The sequence below is a fragment of the Pezoporus flaviventris genome, unplaced genomic scaffold (genome assembly GCF_033815535.1).
Source record: "Pezoporus flaviventris isolate CSIRO_AGI_PZ_B2104156 unplaced genomic scaffold, CSIRO_AGI_Pfla_v1 ptg000050l, whole genome shotgun sequence".
Taxonomy (NCBI): domain Eukaryota; kingdom Metazoa; phylum Chordata; class Aves; order Psittaciformes; family Psittacidae; genus Pezoporus; species Pezoporus flaviventris.
Genome location: NW_026892598.1, coordinates 6790643 through 6816513, shown reverse-complemented (window position 1 = coordinate 6816513; position 25871 = coordinate 6790643). Strand labels below are relative to the sequence as shown.

General features: G+C 36.3%; 1 protein-coding gene across 1 annotated transcript in view; it reads right to left on the bottom strand.

Moving 5' to 3' along the window:
- LOC133277084 (serine/arginine repetitive matrix protein 1-like) overlaps positions 1–25871 on the bottom strand; it is a 186155-nt gene that overhangs the window by 104567 nt on the left and 55717 nt on the right. The window contains exon 3 of the mRNA XM_061468647.1: positions 6165–6242. Within this exon, the coding sequence (XP_061324631.1) occupies positions 6165–6242 (78 nt within the window). The remainder of the gene's footprint in view (positions 1–6164; positions 6243–25871) is intronic.

Below are 25871 nucleotides of genomic sequence, written 5' to 3'. Positions count from 1 at the left end.
AAAAAATATTTTCTTTAAAGAAAGGATTACTATGCATTTGGTTTATATTGTCAGATAATTTAGCAACTTGCAGAATAAAGAAACAAAAATATTCCAGCTCCTGTACACCACAACACAGTGCCATGAAAAAAATTATACTGCCTACTTTGAGGTCTAACATTCAGCTGGAATCACTAAAAAAATTAGCAATGGAAATGAATTATTTGACTGTGTGACTTCCATATGGCAGAATGAACTGGAAATTAAAAAATGCATTCCCAGCTTGCATACATGCATATGTGCTAAATGGTAGTATCCAGCATCTTGTAGAATGGTTGGCAGGGGAACTATGTGTTTGCCAAAAACATATTGTATTTCCCATGGAAAAACTTTCAGAACTGCATCTTAACTCTCAACAATAATCATGGCCTTTATGTATTTTTCAAGCTAGTACATCAAAACAGATGCAGATATATGGAGCATTTCATAAGGTTATGAAATCATAAGTCTGCTATACTAACACAGTTAGTTTGAATTTACCATATGACAAATAAGATTGCATGGAAAAGTACCAGCTGTTGAACTGGGGATGAACCACCCCATGCTTTCAAAGAAACAGACTAAGAACATAAACACTCTTTCCCCCCAACACAACAGCTGAGATAATAGTTCTCTGAAATGTAATTTATACTTTTTTTAGACCAGAAACTATAGGTTTTGCTGATTTGTAATTGTTACTTTTAAAAACTTGCTGATAATTTTACACTATTGCTAGGCACTATTACTTCTGCCACTTCAGGACCACAACTGCAATTCTGCAACTTGATTTCCAACAGATACTGAACAATACCACTGTTCAAGTGGTAATACAAAGGTGGTCAGCATGAACATCCTCCTCAACAGAGGTGCTGGGGCTCTGGTTTGTCGGGGTGCATCATATGTGCTCCTCCCGGATAGAAATCTCTAAAATTTCACATCAGAAACTTCTACTATGCACAATACCCCTCCTGCTCAGTAAAATTTAACTTTTTAAGTCACAGAATGGTGTGGTTCTGTTCTTGTAGTACTGCACCTGAGTTCCCACATGACATCTGTCTGTATCATACATGGTTATAAAAGAGTGTCAAAGATTTACAGCATATGCAAGATGTCAGTGCTTGTGAAGTGTTCAAAACTACAGGTACACTATAACTTACAAAAATAAAATACTTCCTTTTGTGACTGCAAAGTAGATAGAACACAATTTTCATCAAGTTCAAGAACCAGGTGACACAGAACTGACAGATATATGAAAATACATTTGCTCATTAACTTGAACAAACATGTTGAAGAACTTTGAAAAAGCTTTTGTAGCACGTAGGGCCAGGAAAGGTCATTTGCATTTGTTTTATTCATATTACTCTGTTTCTAGGAGAAACCAGACTTCTGTTTGAGTATCTTTTCTGATACAATGGAACACCATTGCTGCTGCTTTTTGTCTCACCATAATAAGCCTTTGTCTAGGACCTCTTGGGTGTCACCATGACAAAACTGTGAATACTTTCATGGCGACTCAGTAAGCTAAAATCTCTACTAAGAAACTGTGGGTTCTCTTTCATTTGTTTGCTTTCAGTATCGAAACTTACAAGTAAATTAAAAACCTGTACAACTTGGTGGCACAATTAAATATGGATGTTCACATAAAATAGTAATTCCACAAAGAAGTAAGGAAGTAAATGTGTATGAGCCTATTAGAAAACTGAACAGGAGTAGAATACCTTAATATGATTTGAGTAGAGTTACTTTTGAATCAGTGCTTTGAAAGGATACTCATAACTTTTAAGACAGTGGGAAAAAAGTAGTGGGATACAAGGATACAGTATTTTTTTATGAAAGAGTGTCACTTTAGTACATACATTACACAGCTAAGCTAGCAGAATTTAAGACATCTCTATTTTGTTGAGCCAAACCTATGTACTCAAGGATACAAAACACACACACAAACTCTGACTTAGGTATCAACCACAAAACAGCACTAGATTATAAAGAGCTACAGAGCATCATATTGAAACACACTGCTTTCCAGGAAATTGGAATTTCACTGTGCAAGGATATTAACATTAGGCAAAAGTTGAAAGCTATTAAAGAATAATATGAAAAGCAATTGCTCTTAAACACATATTTTATATCTCTCATCCCACTTGCTGTGAATAGGGATTTACATGGACTTACATATACATATATATGGGATATATGTATCTGTATGTACATTCTCTTTGTATTAGTAGTACTCAGGAAAAAATATGCATATATATAAAAGTATATATAAAAATATATCTGTGCATAACAAACACTACAGTCATAGATTTTACCCCGTAGCACTAATAATACAAAAGGGATCTTTTTCTTTCATCTATTGATATTGGATAAATTTGCCCCCATGCTCATTCTGGAACTCATGTTCCTTCCCAGTAATAAAGCCTTGAGATCCTCCAGGACACTTCTTCAAACAAAAGTTATTTTATTTTTTTCAGCATGGAGCCTTACTGACTACACCTGACCCAGTATTTAACCCACAGTATTGAATCTCACTATAGGTTTCAGTGGGGCCATACAGTCACCCTTCTTTTTCAATATCCTTGGCTACATGATAGAAATAAAAAAGTCTTGTTAAACAGAACACCCTAACGCTTTCTGGAATCAATGACCCTATTGATTAAGTAATTGATAACTCATAAATAGTATCATTTGTCTTAATGAGTATTATTCAGGATGACTGAAGGGCTACTGTTCTAAAATTACCACTAAACCCAGTGTGAAACGAATCTGCCCAGAAACACTGTGAAAATCAGTACCTTTTTACCACAACATAAAGTGATTGCTACATTTTCAATCGCAAACATTTACATTAAACTCATTCACTTGTGGAACAATTCTTATTAGTCTAAGCTTTTTACAGATATTACCAAAGTAATGAACTTCCCATGAATATGTCAAACCACTGAATTAATCGGTAGAGCCATATTATCTGGTACTGTTTAAAAACCCAGGGTATAACTGAAAAAAATGTCACACTACCCTGACCACTGCTGTAATTCTCATACTTAAATAAACTTAGGTTCAATTGGGATGCCACACATTTTGAGAGATCAAGGACTCTACTTTTCCTGAAGGGCAAAGCAACACAACTGCTTCTTCCATCATTACCATATTTTACTGCCATCAAGATTTTACAGCATGTCGCATTTCTTTTCAAGTACCAGCTTCCATAAACTATAGTCACTACTTGACAATCTCTAGTAAAAGTAGACTTTGAGTCCTACTAAGTTAAGACAGACAGCTTAAAAGTCTATGCCTTATACATCACAGCCTCCCATACTATAAGAGAAATAAAAAGCTCAAAGTGATCTGACCACTGATATTTGTGATTCTCTTATTGTTTTCCCTTTATATTTGTCAGCAGAATTCTGTAGCTCTTAACTCAAAAAATGCTGGAGAGCATGATACTCAGGTGGACAGAATTACTTTGGCTTCATGATTAACATGAGTAGCAGGTCACTGTGCATTTGCACACAGATGTGGTGCCAGGCACAATTTAGCTCTCTGTGGGAATTCTAACATCAGAAAAGGTATAATATCCATATATTAAGGTGTCTTCTGGTAACCACACCAAAGAAGTCATTTTCTTTCACCTCCCAGAAGATTCTCTTAACCTACCTTCTTTCGTCTGCAAAAATTCAACAGGAACTACACTGCTTAACTGATCCCAGGTTGGTCTGGAATGACCTCTGAAACTATGTCCTCCCACACAATTTAGATGATAGCAAGACTATTCCACTAGCCCCTATGCCTCAGGTACTACAGCTCAGTCTTCCTGTTTGTACATTCTGCCCCACTACCCTCCATGCTTTTTTGCTGTGTTTTTTTTTTTGTTTGTCTGTTCGTTTTGGGTTTGTGTGTGTGTCACTACTTTGTATCAAAAGAATAGGTTTGGAGGCTTGGGCTCTTTGGTCTTGTTTTGGGTATTGCTTGTTCTCCTGTGGGCATTTACCCTCTTTTTAGAAGGAGTTAAGCACAAATCTGCAGGTTTCAGCAAGATGGTGCTGTTATTCATCAGGAAATCATCTGATGTGAAGATCAGCATATGAAAGAAAGAGCATCTTGCAAGGTTCCTGCCCATTACTACTATAGATCCATGCTATAAAATAAACTGAATTTAACATGAGACCACTCAGATGGTCTCCAGACTTCTCATGCACAGACATAAACAGTTTTATTCTATCTCTCTTTGCATGAAAGAAGAAACACCAAGCAATTATAAAACTGAAATAATGAAATCTGAAGAGAGGAAAGCACAGCAAACCTGCTGCAGTATGACGATCACTGTATTAGTTACAGCAGCAGCCTCCGTAAACATTTTTAAATATTAAAACGTCAGAACAGCTAAATAATTTTCCTTCTGCATGCATCACTCTCCCAACCAAAAAAACCAAAAAACAAAAAACAAACAAACAAAAAAAAAACCCACAAACACAAACCAAAAAACCCCAAACACACAACCAAGAAAAACCAACCAGATTTTAGAACAGTAAGATGTAACAGTGTAATTCTATTTACAAAAAAAAACAAAACACAGGTATTTAGCATAGTGGACTGGTCTGAATGGACTGATCTCTTTATTATTCCTTTTCTTTAAGTAGAAATTCTAATAAACACAGGCAGTAGCAGCTGAATGGACTGATCTCTTTATTATTCCTTTTCTTTAAGTAGAAATTCTAATAAACACAAGCAGTAGCTTGCATATTTATACTGACAATGTTATCCTGTGCAGTGGATGAGATTTCTCTTAGAGACTGCACACAGGGAACATAACGCATCTGACAACGATTAAACGACAAAGTTCACAGCGCTAAAGAGAAAAATATACACAGGGGATAAGATGACTTTTTAATTTTTTTTACCCAGATGTTGCCCATCCTTTGAAAATAAATAAGATCATAAATAAATAGATTTGTTTTAGATCCTGAGTTTGTCTTGAACATGAAACGGCTGCCAGCTTTTCAAGTTTCCGTGCACTGGAAATCTTAGCCTTACCCTTGGAGCACGACAAGGGGCAATATAACATATGTTGCACACACAGCAAGTAGTTTTAAATTATCACAGTCCTAATACTAGGCTGCCATCTTGCGCCAAAACTGTCATTTCCCCACAGAAATTCACAGGCACAATGGATTCCTCATGTCTTATTTATTTCAGAACTGAAATCCCATCCTTCAGTATCACTGGTTCCATCCACTAGTTCCTATGGTTATTACACTAGGCCCTACCAGGTGGGAAAAAGGCTTCCTAAATTCATGAGGCCATGTGGCCACAGTAGAGCAGGTAGCTACTGTCAACCACATAAGACTGCACCAGTTAAGAGCCACAGTTCTACCTTATCATGAATAAAAGCAACATTGGCGGGAATTTGTTATTTAAAACAATGAGATAGAGTCTACAGAGCCTGACTTTTAATGAATTGAAACAATACTGAGTGATTTTTATGAATTAATCAATGCAATTCAGTTCTGAATATAAAATACCCAGTACTTGCAGAGATACATTTGCAATCTAAGCAGTTATAGATCTTTTTTTAGAAAGCAAACTAAGGACAAAGCAATGAGAAAAAACAATCTGATTATAGAAGGAACATCAACCCCCAAACCATTAATTAAATTCTAATATAGAATAAAACCTATACCTCCATCCCCTCAGTAAAGATGCGGAACAACACATGGCCATTAAAATACTGCTGATCTGCAGCAGAAACATGCCGCAACGTATGTGTGGATCCCACACACATTGATGGAAACCACAATAGATTAAAAAAAGCATCTCACACTATCAGGGTTTTTTTAAGGCCATCTTTGGTGCATTAAACTTGACTACCTGTCAGGTGCCCACCCAGCCATTCTATCACTCTCTCTCCTCTACAGGACATGGGGAGAAAATACAATAAAGACCTCATGAGTAATTATTATTTTTACTGAATTAATGGATCCTCTTTCTTGTAGTTCTGTAGTCTTTTCTTAGGTGGACAATAAAGCAGCAGAGATTTTTAACACAGGGCTACAATAATCACAACAGCTGAAAGGAACGTGTAATATTTACTTGGTCCAGCCCTCATCAAAGCAGGTCCAGTTTTAATACAGTGCTCAGAGACTCACCTAGTAAAGACTTGACTGCATTCAAGGATGGAGGTTCTTCAACCTCGCTGGGTCCCTGTTTCCATTTTTGGGCCCACCCTTTGTGAAAAAGATCATATATATCGGGACAGAATTTCCCATGTTCCAAATCAGGCTCATTCCATTCTGTCCTGACATGGCGCACTTCAGGCTGAGGTCTGGGCAACAGCACCCTCGCTCTAGAGCTTCCCCTGAGGTGATGTTTCTGCCACACTACATGGCACTTACCCACCACTGCTGTGTAGTCTCCAGCAAATTCTGAGACCCTTTATGCCCCCTTGCTGCCACACTGTTGCCACAACTGCTCCACTCTTATAACTCACCAAACAAGAAATCACTAACAAAAATTTTCAAACAAAATCACAATCTATAGTAAATAAAAGCAAATCAACCAATCAACAACAACAAAAAAAAAAAAAAAAAACAAAAAAACCCCCAAAAAATCACAAGAAAACAACAACAAAAAAACACAAGCCTCATCTCCTCCCCCTTAAGGATGGTACGAGAAGTTACCTGCACTAGGACGTATTTTAAGTTTATGCCACAGCAGATTATCAGTATTGCTTTAAAGCTCCCAGAGGAGTAACAGTGAAATGAAGACCGTATCTTCCAACACACTCCCACTGACAACTTCAATAATAATGAATGAACTTTGATGGAATATATGTAATGTTGGCTGTGTTTTTTATGTTGGGATGGCAGCGGTGCTTCTCCGGCTATTATGACATGGGAAATGACAAGTCCCCAGAGAATAAGGAGTATCAAAAGGTCATTTCCTGAATTTTTAGAGAAATGTCATGATCTATTACAGAATACTATGGGATGTTCCTATAGAAACAGTTTGGATATGGAAAACTTTGTTGAATCTGATGTTACAAGATAACAAAAAATTCAAAAAAATATAACCAAAGAACAGGACATTAATAAGAAAGGATAGCAGAAAGGAGGAAAACAATTATGGAAAGAAGGACACTGCCAGCTTTATGAAGGCATTCCTATAAATTCCTATAATTTTTTTCAGAATGAAAGTGCTCAGCAAAGTTCAATTCAACTCCAAAAGATGAGAGCTGAGCCTTATATTAATTTTCATGCAGGTTAACCAAAATTCCACTTCATTTGACATAGGATCCTCAGTGCCACCATGGAATGTCACTGCTTTTCTAACCAAAATTTCAAGACTTTGTTGTTCAACATGAATTCAGGAATTTTGTTTAATCCAAGCCCCAACTACCAACTGAAGAAAAAACAGTCATCCCTCTGAAAAGAACTCTAGTATGCAAGCTGCACGACTGCACCAGCTGTCCACCCAGAAAACTGAGGAAGAGGTGCTGCAAAGATAAAAAGAGCTAAATAACGCAACAGCTTATGCTAGGTGTGATAGCAGCAATCTGGTGGCAATTTACTGCTGTATAATGAATACCCAGAATATACTGCAGGCAATGAATCAGAGACCAAATTTATCAGTTGTTCTCCTAGAACAGGAAATAAAAATTTGGTATTTTAATTTCCAAAAATACAAAAGAAACATTTAAAAGTTACATTTATTAGCATATTCTTTCCTCTGAAATATCTGGATCTGTTGATTATTCCAAGTCTCAAAAACTGCATTGCCATATCAAAAAAGCTAACAAAAGTAATGCTGTTGTATTATAGCACTTTACTTTAGGAACCAAGCATCAGAGTGCCACACATTTGGAACATATTTGAACACAGTGGGGTGCTTACATCTCCACAACTTCTTCAAAAGGTTTGATACCTTGGTGGTATTTTCTGTATATTTTTGTTTAAGTTTTACACTACAAATTGTACATTTATTGCCCTAATGCCAGAAATTCTATTAGTATACCAATAAGCAGGCATTCGTGCTAATAAAGCAATGAAAAACCCCAAACATAAAACGAAATCACCGGCCACACTCCCCACCTGTTCCATCTCTGGCACCTTGAAATTATGTTCATCAAAGCAGTTCTAACACCACTGGAATCTGAGCACTGCTCTCAAGAGATTACTTCTTTTTAACATGTCACTCTCCCAACATAACTGTTTTAATAAAAGAACATGCAAACAACAGGTAGTATTATTTTTTCTAGATGATTATCTGTTTCTCTTCAAGGAGACACTACCAATATCTTTTACAGTGGTCTTGACAATATGCTAAAAAGGGATCTCTCCAAACTGAGCACAGATCTTTAGTCCTGACTTCTCTTTCTCCTCAATGGCATTACTTCCCTGACCATGGATTTCACAGCAGTGGGAAGACTTGCAGCAAACACCAAGTTTCCTCTTGGTGTCACACCAAGAAAAAAAAAATAAAAAAAATCCATGTAAGGAGAGAAGAGTGACATCCAGTCTCTGTCACTGCTAAGGCACAAACCTAGCAGTGTTATTTTGATAGGAATGATTTTGTTATTTTATCACACTGAAGACCAGAATTTAACCCAATTTGCCAGGAATGAACATATGTCATCAAATCATTCTGCACAACTGTACTGTTATTCACTTTAATTTGTCTCTCCAAACATTAAATCTATTTAGCAAGGTTAAACATCTTACCCACAAACACAGCCCTAGGTGTGTAGCAGGACGGATTCCCCAGAGCATGTCAAATGCAGCACTCATTGCTTGTCTTTCAAATGAATCAATTTGAACATACACAGAATTCAGTTATGCACTGTACAGCCTGGCAGTGCTAAAATCAACTCCATTCTCCCTTTAAAAAGCAAGCACTCAGTTTTCAGTTATTGGTTTAACATGTTCGTTACCTCTCTGCAAAGCTAGCCATAGCAAATTAATAAGCTTGTGAGAAAACAAGACCATGTAATGGCAAAACCTGTAACAAACATTTTCATTTTGAATACTACTCGTACAAATACTGACATAACATGAATCCTGATGGTGAAGTGGTGTGACATTTAAATCACAAAATATGATTGTTATTTTAACCACATTTAGACGACTAGTACGCATTTAATACCTGCAACACTACTTGTACCTCTAAAAAAGTGATCTGGTATACCAGAGGTTTAACATTTCAAAACTAACTGTGCATCACCTGATTTTGGGCTACCTGGCTCTTGGAAAGGCTTTGATAAATTCAGACACCTGAGTGAAAGTAAGAGGAGAAGTCTCACTTATTGTCTTTTACCAAAGTCCTGTGGTGATTCTCAACACCAAAGTTGATTCTCATCACCAAAGGACTATAACATGTAGCATATGGCCAAGGCATACGGACAATACTGCATTTCTCTTTGCACTGTACCTTCTTCCAGTGTGTCTAAGTTAACCCATATGTAAGTTTCAGTCACACTACACAGTGATAAATACTGAACTACGTTTTTCATTCAGCTGTATACAAGTTATTTTCTCACTAGTTCCCAAACTTGCTGTCCACCTGGGACACTCTCTGCTCATGTTCAATTTTGTGGTAAACTGAAACCCTCTCATCTGCCTCAAACATTTAATTTATGTATCTGATTGTTTCTTTCCCAATAAGTCTTTTTTTTTTTTTTTTTTTTTTTTGTGCCAATGCTGCCTTTTTGAGCAAATCATATCTAGAAAATGTAACATCAGTTCTCACAGGTCATAAGGACCAGAAAAGGCTGTTTCACTACCTGGCTAATAGCTCATATTCTTAGCTGTAATTAGGAGCATAAACCCTCCTCTGTGAAAGCTAACAGTGGTGAAGCAAGGAATAGTTTGTGCAAAGTTACTTCTGGTCACAGTTGACCCTTTCAAGACCTACACATAATTGTGCAAAAACAGAATTAGCCAGGGTCAGTTTTATCATTTGAGAAAAATATGAAGGAATCTTAATATGCTAAATATTTTTAAATTAGCAATTCACTTAATTGTCAACACTTGGTTATCCTAACAGAAAATAATAAACATTCTTAATATTGTTCTGAAATACAAAGCCCACTGACACCTGGTGCATAGACAAGTGTGTCATCATACTAGATTTGGCTGTTTGTCTCAGCAAATATCAAAACAGCATGAAACAACTAGTTCAGAACTGATGAACCTTACAAGATTGAGTGATTCTGAAAAGGAAATTTTCAAGAAAGGGAAATGAAAATGTTTCCAGTATTCCTCCCAGAGTAGTGCTCCTCCTATGCCTGATATTTATTCTAAACAACCACTTTCTTCTATTTGCAGGGAAGACAAAGTATCACCTGAAACCAAAAATTACCAGAACTAAATTTGATTTTCTGCATTATCAGCAGGAGCTAACAGGACCTTGTTAACACGTAATTTATTGCATTAACGCATGAGTCACTTTAGGGATTTTGCTAGCACTTACATTGTATACGGGTGAATTATTTATTCCAACACCTTACTTCTAGTAATTGAATAAAAATTAGTATAACAAGGTATACTTGTAAATTCTGTGAAATTCTCATATGGTGAGAGGAGGAGATATTTCACAGGATGCATGGGAAGCTAACAGTAGAAGAAAATGAAAAACAAACAAATAAAAAAAAAAAAAAAAACAAAAAAATTTGCAAAGATTTATGTATAACCAAATTGCTTTTTGCCTGGGAAAAGTACAAAGGTATAATACTTATATGCTCCCATAAAAATGAACTGTTTCTTGACAGAAGAATGTGTCCAACTGACAGCTCATTTTATTACTAGAAGGCTGTAATAGAGCAGGCATACATGATATTACAGGGTAAATGTAAGGCTGCCAACTTACTTTAGCAACCTCATTAGCTAATGTACTAATATAATAAAAACCTTGTGGAAAAAAAAATACACAAAAAAAAGCCAACCAAAAAAAAAAATAATCTAAACATAAGGAAAAAAATAAGTCAAAACCAAAGCCTCTTTTTTTTTGATGTCCATCAGGACATTTTCTCTTGCTTCACACTGAAATAAAAGTTTATTTCAAACACACTTCAAACTAATATTGGCAAATGTGGGCTAACAGTTCCAGGTTCAATCCATTCCAAGTGTCAGTTATGCCCCAGGATCACTGTCAGTGTTTGCCTAATAATTTTTGGTTGCTTTGACTTTGTGTGTTCTACTGTGGAATTCTTCTTCTCTTACTATACTGGAATCTTCTCTGTTGTGTAACCTTGGTGTTGCCGTACTGCTAGCAGCATCCAACATTTTCTAGAATAGAGCCAATGAAATAAACTGTATTAAGGAAACTGTATTCTGCCTCTCTGCTTGGAATGCTGTAGCTGAAATGCTCTCCTAGCATTACACTACGCATTGCAGTTTGGCAGACTTTCTCTCCACTGCAGGGGAGCCAAAGAAAAACGGCATCAAAGGATGCAAGGATGGCTAAGAACAGGGTGAATATACGCCAGCCTTCAGGACAGCTTTACAGAGAGTATGCTGGCCAACAGTGCAGTTAGATCAGCAGAAGTGAGAGGAGATATGCCAGAAAGCCAGATGAGAACCCAGATATTTTTCTTCCCCATCAGTGACAACCACCACCAAAACATTTTTCTGCATTTTTCAAGCTTTGTCTCTGCACAGTAGAGTTGCCAATTTATCACTTTAGCTGTCACAGGAACTGGCTTGAAATGCTATATCATTCATAACAGATTGGTAAAGTTTAGCTCTCTGATAAACATCAATAAAATATGGCAGAGGACTACAAGTTAAACTGAAGAAAAGAGACAATGCTGATTTACATTACACAAATTAGATCTTTGCGATTCTTTGTTTGGATACATAAATATCAGACTATAACATCTATAAACATTAAATACCTCTGCATTCATTGCAATTTTTAAAAGTCAATGCTTCACTTCCAGTATATTTCTCAAACAATATCTGAACTGGGTTATTTTGATTTTACTGTATACTGCAATGTACACTGCAAACAGAATAGGACTGATGGAACATTCTTTGAAATCCCACTGGCTTCCAAACACTCTGATTGCATCTACAAATTTACATTTTATAATAAACAAATAAATACCCACCTCAAAGTTTCAGTATCAACATCTCAGTGTCAAAAACCACCTTCAAACATATGAACTTTTTATCAAAGGGTAACGCAGTATTTAGTCATTAGTATAACTGCAACATAGCTCTTTCTTCCTTAGAGTTGCACAATGCCAACCATTACCAGAGATATTCAGGGTTTTCAATGTGAATTTAGTAGCAAGGAAAGATTGTTTAAGCAATTAAAATGACCAGGAATAGTACATGTGTTTCTACCGGTTCATTCTAGCAGGCTCTGTACTGAAGTTGAACTCTGCTGAAGTGAATCTTCTTCAATTGAAGGGTAGAAGATTAACAGCTGATCTAAAATGAAGCTGTTAGGTAACGCTCCAAGACTGCTCCAATCTGTGTGGGCTGATCTCCAGTTTGCAGTACAGCTCCAGCAAAGTCCGTCAATTTCCTCAGGAAAACAGATCGTACCTACAGATTAAGCTCTAAAACTCTGTGGTGACTTCAGAAGCATACCTTAGTTATGGCTAACAAAATATATCCTGAGTACAGATACTCACAAATACACACATAAAGACATACAGGTAAGGGATATATGTCCCATATAACTGGTATAGAAAAATGGTAATTTTCCAAACACCAAGCATATAAAAAAGTTTTTATCTGTAATGAATTCACCAGTAATTCCTACATTAATGAGCATGTATTTTGTGAAACATTTTTTCTTAAGTTCAAAATACATTTTCTTCTTTTTTGGTGTAAATGTTCCCATTCCTAATTGAATTCGGATCTGCAAAACACCCAATTTTAACACTGTAACTGTATAGTACTTGTTAATGTGTTTGCATTACAAATTTTTGCCCCCCCCCCCCCCCCTTTTTTTTTCTCTTAATGCAAAGGTTTTTACTTTGAGAAATTCTTTTCATCTAGATGCTATTTTAGGTTCATTCAGGTGTGTTCATTGTGATACCTAACACTATATTAACCTGCCTCCTCAGAATAAATGTTTCTTCATTTCTTTAAAAAGGAGGGGGGAAAGAAAATAAAAAAATCATGACCTTAATGACATCTTTAAATGTGCTTGCACTTAAACTGCACCAATTAAGCTTCAAATTTTGCACCTGGAAAGCTAAGTGGGTTGAGGGACAAACACTTTCCCAGCCTCAATTACTGCAAGATTAGGTTAAGAGATCACCTGCATGCTGATTAGCCTATAGTAATAGCATGCTTCAGCTTCAGAAAGTTAAGCAGAAAGATGAAATCATCCGCTTGCAGCTGGCAATTACAGCGAGTCACTTTCACCTGGGAGTCCCATTCTTTGCTCATATAGTTACATATGTCTTACAGTTATGCAGTCAAACCTTGGGCTGAACATTTCAACTCCTAACTACTACAGTGAAGAAAATTAGTCCTCTCTCACTTCCAATTATCATTTGAATTTTAGATGTTTTTGCTGTATATGATTCAACAAAGGATTTGAAGTTTTTTTCAGAAGATAATAGCTGCATTTTGAGGGCTGCAGCTTTTAATAACATCTGCCATGTTTTCCTTCCATTACAAAGGTGATATCATTCCTCTTGCTTGAAATCAGAGGAAGAAATAAATATGGGGGGAAGGTTCCTTAGCTCTAACATCTTCAGAGAATGTATTCAGCGGGATAGTTTTGCAAATGCATTAGGATGCATACCATCTTTTCTTCCTCTGCCACTCTTGTCCTTTGAAAAAACCTTAAGGGCAGGTAAGATTCAAAAATACTTAGGCCAAAACTGTACTACATCACCGTATTACATATGGTGCACATAACATATATGAACTATTCAAGTACAGACACATGTAAATGAACAGAAAAAAACAAAATAAATGTTTCTCATATATCTCAGATATTTATGGCCCCACTCAAAACATGCTTAAACAAAATCTCTGTATAAGGCACTTTAAAAATTTACAATTCCTAGTAGGATTATTTTTGGACTTAAAATGATCAAGTGACTAACCGGTGTTGATTAAGAGTCATTAGTCAACGTTTTTACAAATTAACTACTCAAGAAAAAACTTCACTACACAAGAAAAAGACAAAGAAACGTTAAGGGTTCTCTGTTGACCACAATTTCTACACATACCCCCCATGCCAGAAAAATACCTTTCTTCCTTTTTTTTTTTGTAAGATAAAGTTCTCCAAAGTGAAAAGAACTTCAAAATGTTTATGATACCAGCACATAAGGCTGGTATTTTCCAGACTGTCCCCAACATGCTTTAAGCACAAAGCTAATCCAGTTCTTTATGTCTTTATATTCTCCAAAATGGAGAGACTCATGGTTTTAGACCTAAACCAGCAGTCCTCAAATTCTGATCAACACACCATAAGCAAAAGTATACTCCCAAATTATTTACTGTAAGAAGGGTAAGAGACTCACTGAAACAAAACAAATATTTCTGCACAGGTACAGAAGCAAATTAATAGAGTATAAAGATTAAAAAGGATCATCCAAAGCTCAGTGAATTTTGCTGTGTTAGTCATGGTGGTGTTGGTTGATGAGAAGCTCAATGTGAGCCATTAGTGCATGCCTGCAGCCCAGAAAGCCAACTGTATCCTGGGCTGCATAAATAGCAGCGTGGCCAGCAGGTTGAGGGAGGAGATTCTGCCCCTCTGGTCTGTTCTCGTGAGATGCCCATCTCTAGTACAACATTCAGCTCTGGGGCTCCAAAATAAGAAGGATATGGACCTGCTCAAGTGGGTCCAGAGGAGACCATGAAGATGATCACAGGGCTTGAGGACCTCTCCTACGGAGAAATGCTGAGAGTGTTGGGCTTGTTCAGCCTGGAGAAGAGAAAGCTCAGGGACACCTTAGGGCAGCTTCCAGTACCTAAAAGGGGCCTAGAAGAAATCTGAAGAGAAACTTTTTACAACGGCATGAACTGACAGGACAAGGCAAAATGGCTTAAAACTGAAAGAGGGGAGATTTGGATTAGATATAAGGTAAAAATTCTTCACTGTGACGGTGGTGAGGCACTGGCACAGGTTGCCCAGAGAAGCTGTGGCTGCCCCACAAGGCCAGGATGGACAGGCTTTGAGAAACTTTAATCTAGTGGAAGGTGTCCCTGCCCATGCCAAGGGGGTTGGAACTATATGATCTTTAAGCTTCCTTCTGACTGAAACTATTCTGTGATAGGCTACCAACATACTGAACTGGAATCTAGATCTCAATTTTGTGGCCCAGACCAACCACTCCTACAGAATTTTACACTTAGCTATTCCTTTTGCTACTGAGTATTCTTAGAAGATCAGAAACAAGCTGCTGCAACAGATATGATGACTGTCATTTTAGGAAAATAATCATATTCATAATTGTACAAACAAAAGCTGTTGATGACACTAATGAACAACTGCCATTAGACAATTAGGTGACTGGGGAACTAAAAAGGTACTCCATTATGTACTTGATGGTATGCCTGACAATACATACATCACATTCAATAGATGGCAAACAAAGTATGAACTTAAAGTTTAAAAAAATACTGATTTTTTTAACCATATTTCTTAGGACCAACCCAAGATAGAAGCAGAAATCTGCTGTTGAATAAAATCCCTAAAATATTCTGTATTCAGATGCCACAATATTCTGAAGGTTTCCTAAAAGTGTATCACCTGCAAAACCAACCTAAATGGGTAAAATGCACAATGACAAACCCATCAGTCATAGCCCACAAGGTTCAGCTGATGCCACTAGGAATTCTTGTGAGAACCTTTAAGATTACGAAAAAAAACCAAAACCAAAACAAAAAAAAAAACCCTGCATTTTTCCTCTCATATACCAATGTGTGCAGTCCAATGGGAAGCATCTTCTGCAAATATTGTAGTTTACAAAACAGGGAACTACTCTGGAAATGAGTTGCAAACAGTTATTGACCAACATTTCTCTCATCTGTTATCTTGCAAAATGTACATTGATCAAAAGCTATTATTTTTTCAGACTCTTTCTTTGGCCATTACTTCAGAAAATACACAGGACAGTAAGTACTTGATAATGGTAACAATGTAAAGGAAAAATCTGAAGAGAAGAAGAGAGAGTAATTTCATTAAGCTTCTGTAGCATCTTCTCATTTTTATTCAGATCTGTGTTACCTTTACTATCAGAAAGAGAAGTACTAGCACGCACATTACTCAAAGGCTCACAGTATCTGCTCACTAGAACTGATGAACTATTCTTTTTACTGTTCAATGCAAGCAGTCACTGAAATCGATTCTTATCTTAAAAAAGAAAAAAGCAATAGTAAAGTTGTGATCTATGCCATTATTTCTAGTACTTTGGTATTTAATGTCACTACTAATCAGTAAACTGCTTTATTGTAAATATTGTATATATTATATACACACAGTACAAATATATAACTTATTATAAATTTAAAAACTGGAGGGGTTTGTTCCAAGAGAATGTTTTGGAATGAACTGTATACCATTACTTCTAAATATAATCTCCTAACTTTATGACTGACTGAAAGAAACCAGTAGTATTACTGAATCACAGAATCATAGAATATAATTAACTACTTAAATCAATGTGTAATTAAAAATATGGAAGACTAAATGATCATCACAGGAAAAATGTATGGCATCAAACCCTTCATTAAAATAATACATTTCATTTATGGCATTAAGTTTTTTTTTTCTTTTTTTCTTTAAACAGATTCAGGATAAAAATTATGCAATAGAATTTTATCATAAAAATATATCAAGTCATCATATTTAAATAAAATAGTTAAAACTCTTCAAATTAATTGTATTTTTTTTTTGTCTCTTGCATGAAATAGAAGAAAGACCTAAATAAAACCCACAGGCATTATTATTACATCACCTACTCAGCTCAGTACGAGAATGATTCACTTCCATACAATTACTATACTCCTGAATGACTTCAGGAAAACCTCCATAGTCAACACAACCTCAAAATACCCTAAATGTGTAACCAGATCAGGCTCTAAGCATTGACTCAGATTTAAAAGGTTTCTAAAGGCATATAGGTATTCAGCTCAAATGAAAGCCTTGGTAGCACTTGACACCTGTATTAACGAAAGATATGCTGAGACATGACCAAGCAGTTTGGTTTTTTTTTAAATGAGAGTAAAGTTATGCAACATAATAAAGTTATGAAATGTAAAGTTATGGAACCATGAAAAGAACAAAGCATAAATCAAGTGCAAGCAACATTCAAAAGGCTAGCTGTAATATCCAAAAAGAAGACATTAACAGCAAAATAACCGGACGAACAAAATCCTTAGACCCTCTCTGAAGCAAGAGAGGAATTTGACGTAATGGGCTAGCGTTGCCTTCAGTGGTATGCATTTCTAATCACACGTTCATCCAGAGGCTATCTATGTACAGGACTTTAACGAGGACAATGTAGTAAAGCTCATTTTCTCATTTCCTCATTGTTAACATTTGAATTTACCAATATGTCAGTAAATCATTTTAAAAAAAACCAAAACTTTAAAATAACGTAAAGATAGATGGCAAAACACTCCTTATGAAGAGATGCCAATTACTACATTGTCCTATACCATTAAAGTGGCATCTTATTTAATCTGGGTGCTTCTGTATCATTTAATAACTAATGAAAATAAAGAAAAAAATCATGCATCATTAATAGACTTTTTAAAATATGATAAATAATATTAATGAAGGTAAAATTACTGAGATTAGTCACTAGAAGTTGAAAGAGAACCCCTACCTTCTAGTATGTATGTGTCTTCCAGAAAATATGATCATAAGGACTGGCTCTTTGAAACAGAAGAATGGGAAGGTGCTCTGTTGTGCAGCAGGAGGTTTGAACTAGACTTTATGTGCCCTTTCCAGTTTATTTTGTAAATAAAACCAAAACAAAGCATGAGAGAGGAAAATGTATTGCTGCTGATGGCCTAGACTGTGTTGGAGAAGATATGAGTGATCTAATCAGAAATTTCACTTTGATTATTTCACTTCTGAGTGAAAGATACACTGAATGCCTTTTTTTTTTTTTTTTGCTAAAACTATGCCTTGTTAACATCAAAGAAAAAAGAATTACCCTTTAAAAATGCTAATAAAGTAAGCAGTTCACTTATATGAACATAAAATTAATATTAAAAGCTTTTGCTTTTTCAAGGGGGGAAGAAAACAATAGAAAACTATTTTGACGTGTACCTTTCAGACTTATTAAAAACCCATGTCAACTACCAGCAATTCTTACCCACTTCAATGAAAATTCATTATGGAGTAGCAGGTGTAGAGAATAACCCATAATCAGTCTACAGAGTCCTTATTTTGGTCAGAACTGAAAATGAATAGGAATATGATTCATTATTCAACAAATATGAGAACCCACCTGCGCCCTACACAAAGAACAGTACTCTGCGTGTGTCTCTGTAGACTCAATGGGTTCGACTACACTTACGCGCTTGTAATACTCAAACCGGTTCTATAGAGATATTTTGGCCTTTACACTCAAAACAATACCATGAAAATAAACTGAATTTTCTCATACTCAAAAATATCTAATCCAGTCCTCCTACTATGTCACCAGAGTTGATTAAAATTGTACCAGGATCCAAGGTGGTCTCCAGGTACTTTGATCCAACAATTCTTTGAACACACAGCCTGAGATTTTCAAACATGATTTCTTTGTAAAACAACAGCAAGCCACTCATCCTTCCCCTTATATAACAAAAATCCAGTATGATGACCACTCAGGAGTGGGCTGTAAATACAAATTTTGCTCATGCACAGAAATGTGCGCAAACTGCAGAACCACGGCTCAGTTTAGGAATGAGAGGAGACATTGCACACCTCTCACCCTTCATAATAAGACAGAAAAAAAAAACCTGAATCACACACTTTGTGGATTAAGATCAGGTTGCTCAAAACCTCATCCAATCTGGTCTTGAATGGAGCAATCTGGTCAGGGATGGAGCATTCTCAACTTTTTTGGGCAACCTGTTCCGGTGCCTCACCACCCTCACAGTAAAGAACTTCTTCCTTACATGTAGCCTAAACATACGTAACCGTAAAAGACACATTTTTTTAAAGGGATATTTTAAGGCTTAGAGCGACAAGTCTAAGCAAAAAAAAAAAAAAATAACTATTACTGAAATGTAAAAGCCAAGATTAAAAATCCTAATTTTTCATTTAAATCCTGTTTTTTTCCATCATTTTTGCTTGGTGATTAAGTGCAACCTGTCTTCTTTGCCAAAATAAACAAAGAAAACTGGCAAGAAATCAGCCTGGCATCATGAACTCTTAAGAACTGGGCAATCATTCTGTGGATACTTTTTTTTTGCATACAGGTTAGGACTTCAGTATGTATAAAGACCTAACATTGCTTTTCTGAGTCAATTTTTCTTAAAACTGATCTGAATGAAAAAGTAGTATTAGCAAGTTTGGCAATCAATTCTAAAAGCATACTGAGGTGATTCAAAAATAATTTCTAAAAGCATAGTAAATTAATGAAAAGTTTAGTTGAGTGAAACAAATGTTGCCATTTTATTTCCTTTGTCTCCCACCATCTAATGGTAGAGAGAAAGCACTTGTCAGCAAAGGAAAATTAGTATGTATGCCAAAATAAGCTATTAAAAAGAATAAAAATAAAAAAAAAGGACTGCAGAATTAAGCAACAAATATTTCAGCACAGCTTCTGGCTCTACTACTGTTTACCAAAGAGATGGCTTCAGACCATATATACTGTAAGAAGACATAACCTTATATTTTTTCTCCAAGCATAAAGGTTTTCTGTTCCAAGATCACAACTGAGTAGAATTTTGTTAAACTGCATAAAATACTGTGTTAAAAATATTTTTTTCACATAACCTAGACACATTGCTAATCTTAAACTTATTATCATAAATACAATTTATCGTAAAGATCATAATCTTTTTGAACTACAGATGTAGAATAATAAAACAAATTAGTCTCCTTCTGTAGAAGGAAATAGTCAATATAATCCCTGTAGTGCAGATTTCCACAATCCATGGTTAGAAATAGAGCTGCAGGCAAGCACCTTCTGCTTTTCATATGCTGCCTACAAATTGAGGACAACAAAAAAGGATCAAAGTACTTATGAACATAATAGAGTCATTTTCTATAAAAAAGATTTTTTAAGACATACTTGTTATACTTGAATGTTGATTACATTCTTTGATTTGTATATGAAATATAATGAGTGTTATATGTTTCAGCTAATACAACAATTTCAATTGTAGAATAGAATGAAATGACATTTTAATACACCATTAATAGAATTCATTGTCAGGATCTTTGCATTATAGAAAGTGTGCTGGGTCTCACTGGAAGAATTAATTTTTTTTAGGGAGCTGGTATGGACTATGTTTGGATTGTGCTGGAAACAGTGTTGACAATTTAGGGATGTTTTAGTTATTGTTGAGACCTGATTACACAGAGCCAAGGCATTTTCTGCTCACCACAAGATAGGAAAAGACACAGTGGGGACAGGTGACCCCAACTGACCCAAGGGATATTCCACACCATATGACATCATGCTCAGCATATAAAACTGTAGATAGAAGAAGGAAGGGGAGGATATTTGGACCAATGGCATTTCTTTTCTCAAGTCACCAGTATGTGTGATGGAGCCCTGCTGTCCTAGAGATGGCTGAACACCTACCTGCGATGGGAAAAGGTGAATGAACTCCTTGTTCTGCTTTGCCTCACGTGCGGCTTTCGCTTTACCCATTAAACTGCCTTTATCTCAACACAGTTTTCTCACTTTTACTCTACATCTTTCCCCCATCCCAATGGGGGAGGGGAGGAGGAAGTGAATAAGTGCCTGTGTGGGGCTTAGCTGCCAGCTGGGGTTAAACCACAACACAAAGGAAAGCAGACTTAAACAAAGCAGATTTGTCCATTAAAGGTGTTCCGTCTAGGGCTTTTAGTTTTGGGCAAGTACATGGATGTAATTTTTGTACTCCATAAATATCAGATAATTATAGTCACACAGCTACAACTCTCTTAAGCTGTTCAGTCCAGCTGAATTGCCTGAGAGTATGCAACAGAGCAACATGAAAAGCTCACCTTGAACAACTACTACACCAAAATTTAATGGAATGTAAAACCATTTTAACCTTCTTTGAACTATGCGTCAAAGTCAATTTTACTCAACCTAGGGAATGAAATAAATCTTGCTATTTTAAAGAGACCTACAGAAACACTTCCCCATGTCAAAACATACCTCTTATTGCACCTTTCCTTCTAGGTGTTTTCTTCCAACGATGATACTACAGAGAAACCATTTCCCTGTATATGGTAATCTTTAAATTCTATCTATTTTTTCCACTACCAATTTCCTATCATACTCAACCTTCCAAAGGAGAATGTTTCACAAGGATATTCAAATGTAGTTCAAGTATGAGCAATATTTCCAACTCCTGATAATAGTTATAAACCAAGTGCAGTTTTAGTTCTTTAGTAAAATCAAGGTGTAAATGAGAAAATAATGTAGCATTGCTGAGACTGACAAAAAATAACCTCTGCAATCAGTTGCAGGAAGTCCAGCTGGAGGCCAGTCACTATTGCTGAACCCCAGGAGTGCATACTGGGCCAAATACTATTCAACCTTTTCATTAATGACCTGGACGATGAGCAAAGTGCACTCTCAGCTAGTCTGCTGACAATACAACAGGCAGGAGTGATTGACAGGCCAAATGGCTGTGCCACTCTCAAGATGAGCCTCAACACCTGGGTCAAATGAGTCATGAAGTTAAAAGTGTGTGAAGTGCAAACAGCTGCACCTGTGGAGGGATGACATGAAGCAATAGTTAGTAGGTAGCCATCCAGAAAGCAGGTCTGCAGAGAAGGACCTGGGTATCCTGGTGGACATGAATTTCAGTCAGCAGTGTGCACTTGGAGTAAAGAAGCCCAACAGCCTCCTGGGTTGCACTGGAAGTGCTGTTAGAAGGCAGGAGGTGATCCTTCCCCTCTACTCAGACCTGGTGAGACACACCTGGTGTGCTGGGGGCAGTCTGGACTCCCCAGGACAAGTGTGACCTGTCTCTCTCCTGTCACAAAGATGACAAACAGGCTTAAAAGGTGAGGCTGAGAGAGCTGTGACTGGTCACCCTGGGTAAGTCACAGGCAGAGATCTGAGCCATGTGGAAAAATACTTGATGGGTTGGGTAAAGAAGACAGAGCTAGACCCCCAGATATGTAGCACATCCAGTGACAGGACAAAAAAGTGACAGAACGCAAAGGGCACAAATTGAAATGCAGAAAACTTCACACAGATCAAAAACTACTACTTTTTAATGTGAGGATGGTTGAACACTGAACAGGTTGCCCAGAAAGTCTGTGGACTCTTCATCCTTGGAGATAGTCAAAATCCAGCTAGACACAGTCGTGGACAACCTGCTCTATTTTATCCTGCTCTCATCCTGGAACGCTGAAGAAGCTGACCTCCAGGGGAGCCTCCAACCTCAGCCATTCTGGGATTCCATAATACCAGTGTGTGAGGGTTGACAAAGATGTTGTATTTGGCTTTAGCAAATTACAGAAGGTAAAAACATACATACATATGTATTAAATGCATAGGCACAGTTTCTGTCTTAAACAAAATAAGTATCTACATGGACAGGAACATGTTTCTATAACCAAATTTTCACACATTCTATCAAATGACACTAGCTGTTAAAAAAAGTTACTTCTACTATCAAAACCACTCTATCGTCTCTTCAAATGGATAATGAATTTCAAGAGACTCATATAAAATAGTTTTGGAAAACTCTGAAGACATTCATATAATTATTTTATTAGCTGCTATGTATGTTGACAGGTCTCCAGTAAAGTTATACTGATTGACAAAAAGTATTTTAACAAATACTAAGGATCACAATATTTTCTATTAAACACAATGGAAAGAAAGGCATCCAGAAAGCAAGTCCAATATTTTCATCTAGAAAGGAAATCACTATTCTACTCAGAACGTACTGAACACAAGACTTGCACTTGAAAGCAGCCTCTTTTATACCCATAAAAGGGAAACCTTAATCCTTAACAGTAGTCCTTGACCTGTTGAATAATAGGAGACTAAAAATGTTGTTTCTTTAGACCTCAATTTGAAAACATGGCTCCTGAAGACATATGTCAGAAGAATAGATGTTTGTTCCATTTGTTACTAAGCTCATGCTGCTTTCAAAGAGAACGAGGAAACCCTAGAGATGGGAAAAAAGGTTGCCTTTGCCTTTAACAGATACCCATCCTACACCCGGAAACATTAGTTACTACAGGTAGATTAGCCTGGCATTATAGTAGTTTACAAAACACATCTCCCACTGCCTTTTTTAAATATATGTGCTGGGTATCAAATCTATACAATTTGCAGAAAAAAAATGCTGAAGGAACAGTACAGTTCTAGAAATTCTTCTGTAGAAACTGTACAAAGAAGAAAAACCACTACCATCTGGTCATATCTTCATGAAATAAATACTTCTGAACTTTTATTTTAGCTATTACAGTTAATGATCTTAGAAGATATATGCTCAACATGAATAAAATCAGTTGACAGAAAATAAACGTCATCGCAAAGAGAAGACCATCTAATAAGCAATTCTCGTGCATAACCAGAAGCAGATCACCAATTTTAGTTGTTCAGAACGCGGTCAAAATTCTTAACAGCAATACCCATAAAATTATTAATAAAATCACTATAAAGCTATGAAAGACTAAAACTAAATACTGTGAAATTAATATATTTGCACTGCTTGTTCTGGAAAGACTTGATGTTTGCAATTTGTTTGTAGGACACCTGTTTTAGCATACCAAAATCTGGTAACCCTGAATGTAAAATAAGAAAAATCAGTATCCAATGATCAACACCCCTCAAAAAAAACAACCAAACAAAAAAATAACCCACCAAAAATAGAGTTTCTGTGTAACAAGACAGCTTCCACACGTGCACACAATAGGTGCATATATATATGCACAATTAGGACTTACAGAGCATTTCATCAGGGTTTAGCATACAGAAATTGTTAGTCCTTCCCTTCATTATGCATCTACTTCCCATTCTATTCACCATTTATGACATTATTCTCACAACCATGACAGTAATAAACAAGGTGATCTGCATTTTATTTCTGCACTTCTGTTCCAGAAGCAGACCAATTAAAAAAAGCTTACATCTAAGTTCAAACCTCAGAGTACACTTTACTAATTTAGGGCCAGAGAACTCAACACATACTACAATCAGTAGCCATGGTAATGAAGCAAGGGATTTGTGGAAGCATTTGATGTGTCTCCAACTTTCCTTTCATTCATAAATACATTTGCAGAAAACACTTGTGTATCTGTAGTATGACTATCCCTGTCATACCCTATATATCACTGTATTTTTCTTGGACCTTTATGCTGTATTCCACCTTGTGCAATTCTGGCTACTAAAGACAGGACTCAACTTATTTTTGTACTGAACACAACATACATTGTGTCCTTGCACTATTAAGAACAAATTATTTACTATGAAAACTCTGCATGACTGAGTTACTCACTGACTCATAAGAGGTGTTCAAGTCGCAATAGCAAACCCTAATGCAACTAAAAACCTAACATTTTCTGTATTATATTCTAGTTATATATAAAAAGATAAATATAAATTGGTAGTACTGTGTTTGCATCTGAATACATTTGCTGTGATTTGCACCTGAATGTTAGTAATTTTACTCTAGTTGAAGATGATAATGGTCACATGCTATGTGATCTGCTATGTCAGCTTTCAAGTGTGGAGAAAAGGATGATGCAATGCAGCACTACAGTGCTCTGCCTGCTCCTGGGTTGCTCTGTTCTGCACACAAAAATGCTCTTTGCTGTTGGAAGGCAGCACCTGATGTTCTTTCAACTCTTTTGAGAGACACGTTTAAATTAATACTTCCACTTTTTTCCTGTAGCCAGAGCTCTGATTGTTAGGAACAGCTTAACCAGAATCTTCAACTTGGAAATCAATAATCTGAAATCACAGAATCTTTTTTATTTTTTTTTTTTAATTGCTGGATTGAATTAGAAAATAGAGAATGTATATTTTAATTATGCAGCTATAAGGAAAAAAAAGAAAAATAAGCATAAGCTCAGGTTCTGTTTGCTTTGTCTTGGAGGGGAAAGGGAACTGTTGACACAATATAACTGGAAGAGAGATATGCCACATTTGCTGTTTCACAGTACCATAATTCAGGGACTTCGTTCTCCCTATTCCCCTTCCCAATTTGTTATTGTTGTTATTTTGAAGTACCTCATGAACATACCATAACCACAGAAGCTTAGAAAGGACTTCAGAAAGACACCTCATCTTTTCCTCTACCTCAGGCAAAATCAGCTAGGTACGTAACATGGCTCAAGAAAGATACTTGTTCAGCTTATTTTTAAGAACTGCAACAACAAACCAGTCACAAACTGCAAGCAATGTTCAGTCTTCCTTAGCAGGTGAATGTCTTCTACAACGCCTAACTTAAAACGCCCAGCAGTAATTGAAGAAATGCACTCTAATGCAAGCAGACATTGCAAATTCTAAACCAAGATTTTCCATAAATAAAAAAAAAAAAAGGGCAAAAGTTAACATGGTTAACATGCAACCTCTTTCCTTCTGAACCCTAGACAATTCCACTGTCCAGAATATGTGCAGAATATCATTTAGGGAAGTGTACACCTGAACTGCTATACTCAGGAAAGTATCTAACAGTACTTCCAAATTTTTATTTTTCACTTTTTCTTTATGCATTTACCCACTATGCTCCTAAAAATCAAACTTTCCAGTT